The sequence below is a fragment of the Eretmochelys imbricata genome, chromosome 1 (genome assembly GCF_965152235.1).
Source record: "Eretmochelys imbricata isolate rEreImb1 chromosome 1, rEreImb1.hap1, whole genome shotgun sequence".
Classification (NCBI taxonomy): domain Eukaryota; kingdom Metazoa; phylum Chordata; order Testudines; family Cheloniidae; genus Eretmochelys; species Eretmochelys imbricata.
Genome location: NC_135572.1, coordinates 269,552,099 through 269,569,051, shown reverse-complemented (window position 1 = coordinate 269,569,051; position 16,953 = coordinate 269,552,099). Strand labels below are relative to the sequence as shown.

The 16,953-nt window shown below is 43.3% G+C and overlaps 1 protein-coding gene across 2 annotated transcripts in view; it reads left to right on the top strand.

Moving 5' to 3' along the window:
• TCF20 (transcription factor 20) overlaps positions 1-13,119 on the top strand; it is a 103,657-nt gene extending 90,538 nt beyond the window's left edge. The window contains exons 5-6 of one of the 2 annotated variants that reach the window (XM_077831064.1): positions 3,574-3,701; positions 11,814-13,119. In XM_077831064.1, the coding sequence (XP_077687190.1) occupies positions 3,574-3,657 (84 nt within the window). In that variant the 3' untranslated portion in view covers positions 3,658-3,701; positions 11,814-13,119. The remainder of the gene's footprint in view (positions 1-3,573; positions 3,702-11,813) is intronic. The other variant, XM_077831071.1, reaches the window with a different exon arrangement.
• The last annotated feature ends 3,834 nt before the right edge of the window (positions 13,120-16,953 follow it).

Here is a 16,953-nt window from a genome sequence, read left to right as displayed (position 1 = left end):
AGAAGCAGCTTGTCATAGTTCAGCAGTTACCAGGTTGAGTACAGTTAATCAGCTGATTCTACTTCCCTCACATCCTCAGTACAAGTTACTGAAGCATCCGCCTGTATAACTAGGAGATCGAAAATGTCAGGAGGAATGGCGTTTCTGGTGGCTAATAGAAATCTATTTAAATTGTATGAGAGTATAGACAGCACCACTTGTAATTTAGATTTTGGGAGAGGGGGATTCTGCTCCTTAGCACTTGCAAGAATGCTTCAGAGAATTCAGGTTTCAGTTACTCCATTCAGGTACTTGTCAGCAGCTCTCTTCTGCTGTGCCTTGGATTAGACTGACATCTGGTGGCTTCTGGTATTTTTACAAGGTAGTTCTGAAAGAAAATCTGTGTAAAGGAGAAAAGTATACTGAGCAAGTGGTTTTACCACAACAAGCTATTTTTATGTATTTACCCTCACACTTCTTAAAAAATAGTGGTGGTTTGTTTTTTACGTTAGAAATTCAAATCCTGTCTAGCCTGGAAGACTCTAGGACATTGGTTCTCAATTTGTAAGCAGTGATCAGCCTCCCTTTTTCTCATCCTTTCATTTAAAAAAAAAAAAAAAATGTAGTCCTTATGGTTGCAGAGAGAACCTCAGAAATGTGGAACAAGCATAAAGCAATGCACTAGTGCCTGCCTGAATCTACAGGCAACCTGAAACAGTAACTGAAAGGTGTAAACTGCCCCAACAGCTGGATGAAACTGGTGTGGTCTTTTCCTGACAGTTGTCTAGTGTGATTGTGAAGGATCTGTAACACAAGGATTTCCTGGTTTTGCTGTCCACTGACAAGACATGTTATAGCAGCCATTCTCAAACTATGGTTTGGGACCCAAAAGGGGGTTATGACCCCATTTTAATGGGGTCACCAGGGCTGTCTCGGACTTGCTGGGGCCTAGGCCTGAAGCCCAACTTCCACCACCCAGGGCCGAAGCCAAAGCCCGAGCCCACCACCCGGAGCCTGGGCCAAAGCCAAAGCCCCTTGGCGGCAGGGTTCAGGTTACCAAGCCCCTGCCTGGTGCTGAAGCCCTTGGGTTTTGGCCTCCCCACCTGGGGCGGTGGGGCTTGGGCTTTGTCTTGTTGTGTGTCCTCCCCCTCCCCGCCCTCTGAACTGGGGTGGCAGGGCTCAAGTTGGCTCAGGCTTCAGTCCCCCCTCCTGGGGTCAGGTAGTAATTTTTGTTGTCAGAAGGGGGTTGCAGTGCAATGAAGTTGAGAACCCCTGTGTTATAGGTTTAAAAAAATTAAAATAAAATAAACTTCTAAAGTTTTCCAGCATTCAGTTCTTGCAGATAGGTTGAGTTGGAAGTGCTGTACAGTAACTTCTCACTTAAAGTCGTCCCGGTTAACGATGTTTTGTTGTTATGTTGCTGATCAATTAGAAAACATGCTTGTTTGAAGTTGTGCAATGCTCCCTTATAACGTTGTTTGGCAGCTGCCTGCTTTGTCCACTGCTTGCAGAAAGAGCAGCCTGTTGGAGCTCGCTGGTGGGGGCTTAAAACCAGGGTGGACTGGCAACTCCCATATCAGCTCCCCTAAGTTCCCTGTGCATGGCAGCCACCCAGCAGGCTATGAATTGCCGGACAGTTCAGCTGTCCCTCCCCCCACTGCCATGTGCTGCTCCTGCCCTCTGCCTTGGAGCTGCTCCCGGGAGCCTCCTGCTTGCTGGGCGGCGCAGGGTGGTGGTGTGGCGGGTAGGGACGGAAGAGGGAAGCTAATATCAGGGTGTCCCCCTCCCCACATCTCCATGAGCAGGGTGGGGAAACGACAGGGCTTAGGACAGAGGGAGCATGCTGGCAGCAGCTGCTGTCTCAACTTCCTGGTCTACTTAAAAAGACAGTCTATTTAGAGTGGTTCAGTGTACTTAAAGGGGCAATGTGCATCTCTCTCTCACACACAGGGTGTGTGTCTCTGTCTCTGCCTGCCATGCTGTCTCCCCTCCCTCCATTCGTGCTGCCTTGTAGAGTATGAAGCTACATTAACAACGTGTTAACCCTTGAGGGCTCAGACAAGTTCTAGTTCATCATTTAGCAATAAGGCATTCCCTGGGAAATATCCCACCCTCTGACTCCACCACCTCAACCAAGCTTCACAATCATCATTGCTGTGTACAGTATTAAATTGTTTGTTTAAAACTTATACTGTGTATGTGTATATATATGTGTGTGCTTTTTTTTTGTCTGGTGAAAAAAAGTTCCCTGGAACCTAACCCCCCTATTTACATTAATTCTTATGGGAAAATTGGATTCGCTTAATATCGTTTCGCTTAAAATCGCATTTTTCAGGAACATAACTTCAACGTTAAGTGAGGAGTTACTGTATTAGTATTTGCAATGATGGTCCCCAAACTTTGATAGGAAAACATTAAAACACAGCTGCCTTGTGACTAGAATGCAGTCTGTTTTATAAGCTATATGAACACAGTTCAGTTCCCTGGTAAGCTTTGAAGGGACAGGGGATGGCAGTGGAACTGAAACAGGTATGTGATGAAGTTGTAAAAGTGTGACATTTACTAACGTTAAGCCCAGTACAGATCTTTTGCCTATTTTATGGGAAGAAATTGGCATTCGTCATCTGCAGCTTCTCTTTCACACTGAAGTTCATTCATGGTACGGTTTTGAGTCACTTGTTTGAGCTCAAGAGAGAATGGAAGGATTTTCCTTGCTTGAATGTGGCTCTGCCCTTGCTGAATGCTTCACTGATCAGCATTAGTTTGCTCCAACACTGATCAGCATTAGTTTGCTCCAAATCTTCCTGGGAAGAAATACATGGTTTCTCAGCCTGGGGGTCATGACCACCTTACCCTTCCAATATTGTAAATGGGAGGGTGGGGAGGCTAGCGAGAGATGGTTGAAGGGTGATCCTGATATGGAAAAAGGGGTCTTGATGTGGAAAAGGCTGAGAACCACTGTGTTAAAATGACTCACTGGAGAAAAAGTTAAACTGTGACTTTGCGAGAACCAGAAGGGTGAAAGTTGAGTAATTGAGAGAGGAAGGGACTTTTAGTTAGACTGTTTAAAGCTCTTTGCTTTTTGTTAATGCCTGTGTAACCTCAGTAGCTAATTAACACCAGACACACCATCTCTTTAACTGAGGTTTGAGAGCTAACTTTATAAATCCTCTGACCCATCCAGTAGGTGCTCCAGCAGAGCCAGGGATGGCCATGCTCAACATTCCTTATATTTTTAGGGTTGAGTAACAGTGTTGGGGAAGAGAACTTTCAAGCCTCTTGTATAGACCGTAAAAGGGCACATGCCCAATGTTTAAGAAATCCTTTGCAAGTCACCTTTAAAGGGTTTTATTGAGAAGTTTTGCTTTTTCTTGTGAAATTCTGTATATATTTTTTTTAAATTTAATACCAAACTCTCCACTCTTGCTTAATGACAACTCTTGTCATGGGGAAAATCCTGTCTGAAAATCTGAATAACTCATTCCAGTGTATTGACTTTTCTTTCTCTCTTTCATTCTCTGTGTGCCTCTCTTTCCCTCCCCTGTCTCTTGCTCATACCTCCCTGCTCCTCCTCCTTCTGGTTTCGTTCATCAGCCCCTCCTTCCTTGCTCTCTTCCCTCCTTGCAGAACAAGATGGTGAAAGGCAGTCTCAGCACAGAGCAGTCGGAGCGGGGGTGAGGGGGGAAGTGTGCTCCTGGGAATGGAAATAAAAGCAAGCACAGGTGAGTTGGGGGAGGACTTCCAGTTCCCCCCATGCCCTCTCTCCACTTCTGTGGGAGAAGTTGGGGCAGTTTGTACACACGCAGAGATTGGGATTGCTTTGATTTTTGTCCCTCCATTTTGTTCAGGCTAGCAGTTTCATTTTTGTATTTCTTTAGCAATTCCCTCTGTTTACAGGTGAAGGGCAAAGCTTAATAACTGACCTCCTCTACTGTTGCTGGATTTCATCCAACTCCCATATTCAGTACCAGAAACGTCCATTCGTACTTTTCTCTTCCATGTGCATCAGAATCTGGCAGAAATTTTTCCTTAATTTTATGGAACCTAAATAGTGAACTTCCAAAAACCAACAAACAAACCAAAAAACAACCCTACCACCTCACTTAGATGTAGGATTGCCACCTTCTTAAACTTTGTACTTTGGAATAAACTAGTCTTATTGTCCTTGCAGTTTTGTAACATGGATGTTACCAGGTCAGAATTTAATTGCATTGATATTTCAAGATGATTATAATTGTGTAGTGATTATAGTCGTGCAGGCCTCTCACTTTTAGGATGCAGGATACCTCTACCCAAATTGGTGCAAGTGGTGATTCTTACTAGGGGCCTGTTACACTCTCCCTCCCTTCCCCCCACCCACCCCAAAGCCCTTTCTCCTGCCTGTCCAACCAGACTGGAGCTGAAGTAGGTAGAGTTGTATCTGTGTGGCCATAATCTCATGACTCTAACGTTTATCCTTGTATTTACTTCCTTACTATTGTTGGTTACCAAAATGCAAAGCTATTGAGAAATGCATCTCCTCATACCCTGGCTCTGCAGAATATCCATTTAGTTATCTAGTTAGCTTGCAGATCACTATAAATATGCAGAACACCCAAAATCAAAAGTCATTGCTATCTGATGGCAGTTGGTGACCTAAGGCCAGATCTGTACCACAGACCTTTATCGATATAACTACGTCGCTCGGGGTGTGAAAAATCCACACTCCTGAGTGATGTAGTTATACCAACCTAACCCCCCATGTAAACCAGCACTGTGTTGACGGGAGAGCTTCTCCTGCCAATTATAGCTATTGTCTCGGGGATGTGGATTAACTGCGCTGGTGGGAGAAGCTCTCCTATCGGTAGTGCCCTATGAAATTCACGGTCCATTTTGGTCTATTTCACAGTCAAAGGATTTTTAAAATAGTAAATTTCATTATTTCAGATATTTAAAACTTGAAATTTCACAATATTGTAATTGTAGGGGTCCTGACCCAAAAAGGAGCTGGGGGGGGTCACAAGGTTATTGTAGGGGGTTATTGTTGTGGTACTGTTACCCTTACTTCTGCACCGCTGCTGGTGGTGGCGCTGCCTTCAGAGCTGGGCAGCCGGAGAGCGGCGGCTGCTGGCTGGGAGCCCAGCTCTGAAGGCAGAGCTGCTGCCACCAGCAGCACAGAAATAAAGATGGCATGGTATGGTGTTGTCACCCTTATTTTTGCCCTGCTGCCTTCAGAGCTGGGCACTCAGTCAGCAGCCGCCTCTCTCCAGCCACCCAGCTCTGAAGGCAGAGCGCAGAAGGAAGGGTGACATGGCATGGTATTGCCACCCTTACTTCTGTGCTACTGCTGTGGGGCGTTGCCTTCAGAGCTGGGACCCCAGCCAACAGCTTCCGCTCTCTGGCTGCCCAGCTCTGAAGGCAGCACAGAAGTAAGGGTGGCAATACCGTGACACCCCCCCACCACCACCACCACAAATAACTTTGCGACACGCCTCCCCCCTGCAACTTCCTTTTGGTCAGGACCCCCAATTTGAGAAACACTGGTCTCCCCCTGTATAATATAGGGTAAAAGCACATAAAAGACCAGATTTCACAGAGGGAGACCAGATTTCATGGTCCGTGATACATTTTTCATGGCCGTAAATTTAGTAGGGTCCTACCTCTCGGTGTAGGAGCCTCTTTGCTAAAGTGCTAGCAGTTGCGCCACTGTAGCGCTATACATGAAGACAAGCCATAAATGAAATGAGTTTGCAGTCTGAGTCCTGTTGGAGCAGGTGTCCCCAGTCACCCTCGAGTTGGCACTTGACCTCATTCCCTTGCTCGTTTGCATTACCTGGTCTTGCTTGCCTCTGTTCGTTTTCCCTGATCCTGCAGATGAGAGTTGCTCTTTTTTACTTCTGCTGCCTTATCTAACTAAAGCTGTTTCCCCCTTCTTGACTCGCTTCTCTTCCCAGCCGCTTCCTGTTAAGTCTTGCCTTAAAACCTTCCTTATTTCTCTAGTCAAGTGACTACAAAGTGTTTTTTGTGGTATTTTATATGAAGGAAGTGAGACTTAATAAATTGTTTTTTATTTTATATGTGCAACAGCAGAAAACGGCTAGTATTTGGTATTAGGACTGTGATGTGGCTGTTGGCTTGGTTTAGCTCAGTTCTTCTTTGATTTTTAGTACTCTTACATTCTGAGACTTTCATTAAAGAAAAATAGCTATTTAGACAAAATTAACCATTAATATTTATTGTCCATTTTTCCTAAATAGTAAAGCTCATCAAGATTTTTTTAATTCAACTTTATTTTTGTTTTCCATAAAGTGTAAATGATGGTGTGGTTGAGAAATAATTGGATAATGGTCTAGCAGAGTGTATTGCTAGCGTCTTTTACAGCTCTGTAAACTTGAGCAGACATGGAGCTGGCTTCTTTATGATAATCAGGGTGGGCTGTTTAAATAAAAGCCATTTAAATTACTGATTTTAATCATATTTTAAATCATAAACCAGGAAACCTTGGTTAAAAGAATAGATTTTAATTTTGTTTTGCATTTGTACTTTTTAGTTCTTTTGCTAAAGAGAGGTTGATTCTCACTGGCTGGTAACCATTAAAACATGCTGATTTGCAACTATATAATCGTTACATTAAAATTGGTGCTTCTTTTTCCTAACCAGGTGGATACACTGTATCTATACACATTTATTTAAGCGGTTATATAGCTTAACTTGCATTTATTGAAATTCTTAATTTTTACATTTTATGATAGAAAATGATTGATTGATGCATTTCTTATTTATTAATTTTTTACTTGTTATTTGTATTAAGCTCTATTTGGATGGAAATTAAAATTCAATTAAAACAGCATTTTAAATGTATTAAATAGAACCACCTTAAATGTGCTTGATACTTAAGGAAAAAAAGTTCATCTAAAAGTTTATTAAAACATGTTTTAGAAGTAAAACTGTCACATTTATTAAAGGGAAGTGTTGTCTATAGTAAGTAGATTGAACTGATTGTTTCTGGTCACTATGCCATTAAAGATTTTAGAACTAGGAGATTTCATCCTCTCACACCTAGTTCTTATTCATAGATTGGAAGAGGAAGACAGTATTTCCTACTTTTTCAATTCCGACTTGATTTCTTAACTTTGAATTAATTAGTAATTGAATTGAACTAGTTGAATAAACTGAAATGAGGAAGATATTCTCTACACCTGCAGACGTGGCTCCTGCTCTCAAAAGTTGTTTAGCAGTACGGCAAAGTCTGGTTCCAGGCCTTAATATAGGTTGTGAGTTTCAAGTTTAATTTTAAATATGTTTATTTTAAAAAACAAACCTGTATTTAATTTAAATAAAAAAAATTGTTTTTAATTATTTTTAAATTATTTTTATCCACCCTGATAACTGTTAGATCTTTGTTTTATAAGACTTAAGGAGTCAGTGAACATTAATGTGCCCTTAATTTTTTTCATGTGGGTTTTTCAATTTCAAGTTGCTTGACTTGTGTGTTCTTAGAGGAAAGTCACGGCATAGTTTTCCAATGTTAATCCCCTCTCGCAGGGCAGTCTACTTTGAGTTTTATGCTTGATCCGTTTTAAGTTCCACGAGACAGATACCTGTCGTCTTAGCTTTATAAAGTGCTTTGTACAGCTGTGGTGCTCAAAGTATTATTATTAATAATAATCATTGTATTTTGTTCCTCCCCTCCTTCTAGAAGTTCCTCCAATAAGGAAACAGTGAATCCAGGGCATTTGCCCTTGCTTTTGACAAGCGCTGTTAGGTGAGGGGGAAGATTAGAGTGAGAGAGAGGGGGAAAACGGTTCTTTTAACAACTTCTTTCCCTTTCCAACTCTGCCTCTACCTCTCCCCTCCCCCAACATTCTTCTGCTCCCCATGGGAAGTTGTGGGCATGCCTCTCAACCATCCAATCTGCCAATGTGAAAAATACGCCACCACAGTGTGTGACAAATGACCCTGGTGTTTTGTTGAATGTCACACCATAAACAAGAAGTATCTGTTGCTTGTGGTATGACATACAACAAAACAAAAGTGTTCCACTTTTAGGGTCAGGTATATGTGGGGTCCCTTTCCAGGCTTCTGGTGGATTCAGGAATGGGCTCTCTACATAGGCTTTTTATGGGGCACCAGGGTGAGGGCCTGAGTGATCCCTGCCCAGACTGCTCCCAAATTAATTCTTGCAACATCCCCATACAATTAATGAGGCCCCCAAATGTATGTAGCCTCCCATATTCCAATCATGCTCATTCACACACACTGCTGATTTGCCATCCTCCTCTGTCCCTCCCAAGGGGCTGCTGTTGGTGGTGATTCTCTTTCTCCCCTCCCCCTCGTACCCCTTCCCTCCAAGGAGTATAGAGAGGCCAGTGAGCTAAAGACTGAAGCTGCTCAGGAGGAGCCAGTGTTAGATTTTGGGAAGGAGCATAGCCCTAGACATTATTCACAGGGGGGAACAGGGACCACATCAGGCTCTTAAGCTGCAGGGCTGTTTTTGCTCATTTTTCCTCCCCCTCCTGTGTAAGCCCAGCAGCAGCCTCTCCTGTCTGACTACTGCAGACGACTCATGGGCAGCTTCCCTCCTTCCCTCATAGGCCTCTTTGCTTCTGGGAGTAGAGGAACAGGGAGTCCAGAGCTGCAGCTTGAGAAGCAGCTGCTTCCACTACCAGCCAGCAGCCCCTGTCCTGCAAACTACCACCTGATAGGCAGTGCATTGGGCCAGAGAGCCTGAAGTAGCTCTAATGTAGAAGATAGTGCATAATGCAGTGCAGGTCAGAACTCTGGTTATAGGGCTGCAGCCTTTGCTAGTTGCCTGGTTTCAGGGACTCTCCAAGCGGCCCAGTCTACATCTCACAGTACGCTCATTTATATATGTGTGGGTCATGGTCTTGTTACCCACTACTGTCTTCTCTGGAGCTTGTTAGTTCTTCCACCCTCATGGGTATTTTGGTTGGAGGAATGGCAATAAATAGTCTCTCCACGTTGGGTATTTGTTTTGGGAAGTGGAAGGTTTATAGTACATTGCTGCTATTCCTGTTTTGGTGTGAGTTGAGATTCCTGCCTCTCAGGCCAAGGAAGCTCTAACTGGAGGGTACAAGGCTAGAGCCTGATGATGCAAGCCCCCTCCTGTACAGCTTAGTGAAAATTGTTAAATAACTTCTACTTTTAACCCATATAGTAGGGCTTGTATATGGCTACCAAATCTGGTTGGCCAGTGCTAGGCACAGGACCCCAAGGAAAAGAGGGAGGTGATTTAAAGCATCTTTTTGCTCCTTCAGTCCTTGGAGCCAGTTTAGCCCTTAGCAGAAGTAAAAGCGGCTTCCATGCTCCTCAAACCTCGGCTTGCTTGTAACTGCCTGCTAGAGCTGTTCTACTGGCCAGGTGTCACTGGAGCTAGATGCTCCCTCAGCGCGTTCCCTCCCACCCCCAAGATGCTCCCTTATGTGAGCATGGGAGGGGGGAGAAAAGCGGGGTGTTGCAGAGCTGATTATGCCTGCTGAGGATTCTCCTCCATCGCTAGAATTTCCAGCAGCTTTGTTGAGCCATTTTTAGGGCCAGTTTGCACGGGAGGAGGGGTGCGTAGAGGCCAGACAAGGAGCCACGGATCTGGCCCATAAGCTCTGAATAAAAAGCCTAGTGTGAAAGTATGGAGTAGTATGAGTTAAGGCGTCCTCAGAACGATGACAAGGATTTGAGAATCCCCCAGGAGAGAGGAAAGGGGGATAAAACCACGAGTATATGAATGCTGTGCCTGAAGCTGGGTGTTGCATTCTCCCCACCTCTTCTCTTCTCCCAGATACTTCTAATTTGGAGATACTGGTGTCTCTCCCCACCCTTTTTCAGTAGAGAATGTCTTATGGATCCTTTCCTCTAATTTGGCCCTGCACTCCCTCCCCTCCAATCAAAGCTATTCTTGTAAGTTTGAATAACTGTGATATGCATGGTAGTTTAGGGAAACTATCTTCCCACAGTGGGACAGATGTGTGTCCCTTTGCTGCTTTTGGAGGAAATGGCTGTAAAGTTGTCTGCTAAAATAGAAGGATTGGCTGTTGGTGAGGTTGGAGTTTTTTTTCTTTGTTTTTGGCTGCTTTCATTCTGATCCCAGTAAGGGAAAAAGGGGCCTGCACTCTAGTGCTCTGGATCAAGTTCAGGAATGGCAGTGGGTTGTGTGTCTGTTTGCTGCTCCTCTCTTCCTGAGCCAGTTTGCCCCTAGAACATTTGTATCAATTCCAGATACGAGTGACTGTGGGTGAGTGTGCCTGGTGCTCTGGATTTTTTCCAGGAACAGGGGGTGTCTTTATATATGGTGAGCCTGTTCCTTCCCTGAGTCAGTGCCTAATGCGCTGGATTGCTTCCAAGCAAGGGCAAGCCACAGTTCTACAGAAGCCAGAGGCAGCAGCATGGACTTGCTACTCCTTCAATAAGGGCTTACAGTTGCACAATAATGAATACCAACAAGGATTAGCTGCCTGAGCTGTTACTTCTAGGAATTTCCCTCTCTCCTTGAATGATATCACCTCTTTATAGTAGTTTATTTTTTACATACTTGCCTCATGTCTTTTTGTTTGCTTTTAGCCTTGTATTGCTGCATGTGAAAATTTTAGCAGTAAAGTAGTATGCTTGCTGGGATGGGATCTAGTTTGTGTGCTGACACCCAGAGTAGCTTATCTTTTCATAGCACAGCCAGCAGGGCGTGCTGGAATTCTAACTGCCAGTAGTAGGTGTGTTTTGCACATGCACCCGTAATGCTATTAACTGCAGTACATACGTTCAGCATAAATTGTGGTTTTTGTTTTTGACTTGAGCTCATTTATGAAAGGGTACACGAGTGTTACGTGAGCTACAGCAAAGGACTGTTCTTGCAGAATAACTTAATCTTGGGTCTCAGGAAGGAATACGATATTTAAATCTTTTAAGGTTTCTTAGCAGTGGCAACATGTTAAGGGAGAGCGAGGTGTTTCCTAGAAAAATTAACAGGAAGTGTGGCTTTAATTGTGGAGAATTCGACTCCTGTTTTGAGCTACCTCAGTCTCAACAATACTTAAATTCCCGGAGTTCTGTATCTTTCCTCATGGGATTTCTTGATCTGTACAGTTGAAATACTAAACATCCTAGAGAAGGACTGGCCATTCCAGAGTTTGAAGTTTTGCCTGAAGACATGCCATGTCTGTTCCTTACATTAATCTTACGTAACCCTGCAGTCTGCAACCTACTACAAGAAAACAGCATAAGGAAATGTAAACTATACACAAAATGTGGCTCATCCTCCCTCTAGTGAGGACTGGTCACTTCAGGCAATTAATAACTGGATATGGAACCTGTTAACTCAGTCATCAGTTCCATTACAGTCCCAGATTGGTATTGGTTGGAAGTTGTTACTATCTGATGGCTGGTTGGTGATCTGTCTGTATGAAATGTGTTGGAGTCTCAGTCCAGTTCCTAGTGGGCAGGTGTCACATCACAGATCCACCATCATAACTGATCCTAATTGGGCCCCTTTGTTGCTAGTTTCCAGCAAACAGACTAAGGATTAATGATCTTCTCACTGCAGGAAGTGGTTCTGTGTTATTAGGTCTGTGGCTTGGTGATGGTAGGGAAAACGTATGCTCCTGCGGCTGCCCATGCTGTACCCCTTCTGTAGCTAAATAGATTACAGTCTCCAGGGCTTGTTAATCCGATACCTTTCACCACATAAAATGTGTTGTAAAGAAATAACCACGATCATACTTCTGTGAACTTAGCTCTTGGCATTACTGCTCTGACAGGTTGTTGGGTAAGCTGCTGTGAAGTCCTGGTGGCTGTTACAAGGGTAACCCTAAGTATACTAATATTGCTGTGTTCACTTTGTTTTGCAGGTTAGGCTGTTGAGATAAAAAGCAGTGGACATTCATGACTGAATGAAATCTCTCCCACTGTGCAGCCATGCCCCCTCTTGATGTGCCTGCCAATGCCAGCACTTCCTTCATAAATTCTTACATCACACTCAAGACTGATGACATCACAGAATATGACCAAGGAGTCTGAACCAGCTGTTTCCATGGACACAAACTCCATAGTGACAATGGGGAGGGGAGGGAAAAAAGAGGAAACAGGTGGGGGGAATTAAAGAGGGAGGGATAAAATATATATATATATATAAAGATCTATTTTTTAGTCTTGGAAGACTTTGTTTTAAATGAAAGGTGCACTATCCCTTTTTATGCATTTGATTCAATATTAAAAACACAGATAAATTCACAATTTCTTCTAACTACAGTAAATATTAAGTCCAGAATCCAAATGAGGCTCCTGAACTATCCCTCTTTTGTTGAAAAGGGAGTGGAATTTGCATTCCACTAACCAGATTTGTCTCCCTCCTCTTCCCCCCAGCTTCCGGAAGAAGAGCTCAAGACTTAAAGAGAATTTTTTTTAAAATCCTCTTTCATTACAGAACCGTCTGTGGGATAGAAAGGGGGATTGGATGGCTGCAGGCAATGAGTTGTTCATATGTGTATGTGTGGGGAGCGAGTTTACAATATTTTCTTTTCAAGAAACACTATTTATTTTGATTAACAATAGAAGCTTGAAAACATCTGACTCCTAGGTCATGCGACTTGTGAAGTAAAAGGTAGCTGCTGCTAGACAAATACACCCCCCCCACCCCCATAGATGTCTGCACCGAATGGTGGGTGTGGGGAGGGTGTTTCTGCCATTCATGGTAATGATGAACACCCCTAAATCATTCCAAGAAGCTGCCGTCTCTTTTGAAAGCAGGCTAGAGGAGGATGTTGGTTTGTCTGCCAGGGTGGGAAGTTGAACAGGAAGTCTGAATGTTGATGGAATCAATGTGTGTTTAAATTGTCCAGGAAAGTTCAGTTAACCCTTCTTTAGTGTGTGGGTGGGTTGTTTCTGGGTTTTGTTGTTTTTTCCGACGGAAGGGAGAATGTCAATTTAATAGCCTATACCATATGGTTATTTTTTTGTAAATTGTGTAATTTTTAAACATTTGAGTTTAAAAAACAAACAAATTTTCTCTTGTTAAGGCCTTAAGAAGGGGTTAGTGCATCTTTCAGGGGTCACTCTGCCATGGGAATAAAATAGCTGTTTCACAAACAGTTTTATATAAAAAAAAAAAAGCTTAAAAAACAAAACAAAAAACTAATAAACTTCATTTTAACCTTGTTTCCTTTTGTTTTGTGAATGTAACTTGGTTTGTTGAAAGGGAGGGGGAGACATGCTAACATTCAGCTGCCACATTTTGGGTTGTTTGCCTTCTGTCATCTTCGTGTCTTTCCTTCGCTAATGAGATTTCCTTAACCATCTGGACTGGCCAAGGAGGAGGGAGACAGTGAAGTTTTTATTATTAGGATTTATATGGTGACTAGGCATAGCTAGCCAGTAGGATCACTTGACTCCCTGAACTCACAGTTCATGTGCAGTAGTATTACACTACCTGCCTGATCTTTTCTTCACCCATAGGATGGTACCGTGCTCTGATGACTTCACACACTGTGGTGCACAGGGTGCTGTGGTAGTGGGAGCTGGCCAGCATGACTTTGGATCTAAAATGGGGTTGAGGAGGGAGAAAATCCTTTTAAAAAATGATGTTGTAGGTGCCTGTTTTGCTGCTTGCATTATGGAACATTCAGCATAAAATTAAATTTTAGCTTAATTATAATACTTCTATTTTAGCTCTATTTGGGAAAAAATGGAGACACTTGACAGTCAGGGCCAGATTTCCAGTTAGGGACGTCTTACCGCTCTAAAACTGTGTGCAACACTAAGGTTAGCTGTGGGGGGGCGCTGAAGATGCTGTGCCTGGGGTGCGTAAGGGATAAGTCCAGCCCTGTTGATAGTAATTAATTTATAGAAGTTACTGTCTTTGATATGTATTTGGAAAAATGGGGCATTATAAAAGTCCTCAACTTACCCCTTATCCAGTAATAGGCACTGAAGTCAAGCTTCTGCTATTCTAGGAAATGTTTGTGACGTCTGTAACCAGTACTGAAAAAACTTCAACTGCCTGTGTAGTCAGAACAAAATCATTTTCCACGTAGTGTGACTGAGTAAATGCTTTCTTTCAAATCAAGTGAAATTGGAGTTCTCTAGTGTCTGTTCTACTCTATGTATCCCAAAACATTGTGTTACATGGATTCCATGCATTATATTTCTGATGAATCTGCTGAGCAGTAGTAGGTCAGCAGACAGGAGTGTGATGAAACTTCTGAGGGTGACACTGGTGCTTCTTTTCTGGCTGCTGAATGTGGGGCTCAAGGGCAGCCAGGAGGGGAAGGGTCCATGGCAGCTGGCAGGATGGTTGGAAACCTGGAGGAGAGCATTAGAGGCAGCTGTTCCTGGTGGCTGCCCAGGGTGACTGAGCTGAAGATTCCAGCGTTGCCTGTATGCAGATGGATCGTGTTGATTTCAGAGTAACAGGACTCATGTACATCATGTAAATAAAACAAATTACACCGGACCTGACTCTGAGACATTGTTTTCTTTCCAATGACAGAAACTGCAGCAAGACCCTGAACTCTGCCACCACTTGGCCAAAGTTCAATACTGGTATCAGAGACAGGGTTAAATTTCTAAGAAGAGAAAATGTGAGCTGGTGTTCCCATTGAATAAAGATGGAAAAAGTCAGTGCGGTGCTTACAGAAATCAAAGCTATCCAAGAAGCACTAAGAACAGGCCAGGAGGAATTAAAATGGTCTGGAGGCTTCTCAGGAAGGACTGAAATATGCCCTGAAGGCAGAGATCAAATCCAGACATTTGGAAATAAAAACTGTATTGAACAGAAGCTACAAAGGGCCTGAGGGGATTTTGGAACCTATGTATGAAATGCTCAGTTTGTTTTGCCAGCCCTGACTGAAGAGATGAACAGCAGCTTGATTACCATAGACCAAATTTTTTTTTCAAAGAAATAGAAAAACACCAAAAGGCTTTGGTCAACTTGGAACTTGCTTAACAAAGATGAGCTGCAGCAAACACTCAGGGAACATGATGAACTGTCTAGAGAAGAAAATCCAGGGCTTACAAACCATATTAAAGTCAGATGCTTGGATGAGGAAATGAGCAAACCAGGCAACTTGGATAAGACATTGATGCTCTGCTGTATGGGGATTTGCATATCAAGGTCTTCAAAACAAAACCAAGGATGCCATGTGAGGTTGTAGAGTGTGTGTGTCTTGCTGTGCAGTGCAGAAGGCAACTACTGCTGCATAAGGTTGTAGCCGTCCGATACAAGCCCTGTAGGTACAGATCTGTAAATATGCATGATTGGGGGGGAGGGGAGAGAATTGTGGCTGGATTCATGATACTTTTGAATTATTTGAAATGGTATTAAGTTTGTTTTGTAAAACAAAGGAGATTGGCAATAATGAAAAAAGGAAGTAATTCAATTGAATGATGGTACTGTGAAAAGATTGGCCACAAAAAGGATCCTTATAAAGTCAAAGGAAGACGGTATCTCAAGTGCCTACGGTTCGACCCTCCCACAGAGCAGGAAACAGGCTGACACCAAGCTACAAGGGGAAAGCTTGACTGCACAGGAGGTAACCCCACAGGTTTCCTTTAGATATGGGCAGTTAATGAACAGCATTGGGAGTTTGGCTATTGAATGTGTAATAGAGACTATGCTGTGGTGTAGCTGTGTAGGTCCCAGGACATTAGAGAGACAAGTTGGATGAGGTAATACCTTGTACAGGACCAACTTCTGTTGGTGAGAGACAAGCTTGCGAGCTTACATAGAGCTCTTCTTCAGGTCTGGGAAACTGGATTTATGGTTTATGACAACAATCTATAAACCATTAATACCCTCCCTCCCCCAAGCTGCTTCCCTCACTCTCTTCCTTTCCTCCCTATGACTGGAGGGGTGGCAGTAGGCCACTTCACCTTGAATGGTCCCTTGAAATATGTTAACTGCTTATGCTAAACAATCTGTTCCATCTTGTATTGGGTAGTGACACTGTCAGTTTCCCAGACCTGAAGAAGAGCTCTGTGCAAGCTCAAAAGCTTGGTCCAATAAAAGATATTACCTCACCCACCTTGTTGTCTCTAATAGGGGCATGTCTACACTTAAATGCTGCGTCAGCACAGCTGTACCATTCTAAGCCAATGGGAGAGAGCTCTGCTGTCGGTTTTGTTAATCCACCTCCCTGAGAGGCGGTTGCTATGTTGGTGGGAGAAGCTGTCCTTCCATCAAAGCGCTGTCTGGGGGGGGGGGGGAGAGAGAGGTTAGGTTGATACAACTACATCATTTAGGGCCCCTGGAGTGATATGCTTGTATAGGTCTGTAATGCAGACCAGACCTTATTGTAGACACTGGCTCAAATGCAATGGTTATCAGACCAGACATGCTAAAAATGCTAGGGAACAGAGGATCCAAAAATCAAACAACCAAATTAGGCTCAAGTAGCGAGAGTGACTGGAGAACCACACACCTGTCCAAAAATGGGGAAATTAGGTTTAAACGTTGCATCTCTAGAATTGGAGCAAGATGTCTAGATAGCTGAGTGTGGGGATGAGCTGGTTACTGACTTGGATTTTACTATAGCTAATAGATGCCAGGAAAGGTGTCCTTCATCTGCCATCTGAAAATTCCTTTTCAGTTATGGCTCATGTTTTGGAGGTGACAGATTATATGTAAAAGCAAGTTGTCCTTCTCCTAGGTGTTGAAAGTATAGTAGCAATCCATATGTTTGGGATAGCTCCCTAGGAAGGGGAAAAGGGGAATGGTTGAGAACTGCGTTGAGACACAGGATCTGTGGGGAATTTAAGCTACTAAAATTCTTGTCAACCTGAAGCAGAAACAAATTCCTGTTCAGCTGCTGAATATTTCTGACAAACATCAAATAGTGGAAAAAGAAAACCACAATGGCAAACCTGGAACCAGAGAATCTGGTTCATACTAGCCTAGAGAGACACTTTAAGGGAGAAAGGAGTGGAAGGTGATTTTTCCAGTGTGTGTTTAGATGGTGTTCCCGTGCAGTGTTGTATGTTTAAATGAGCGGCAGA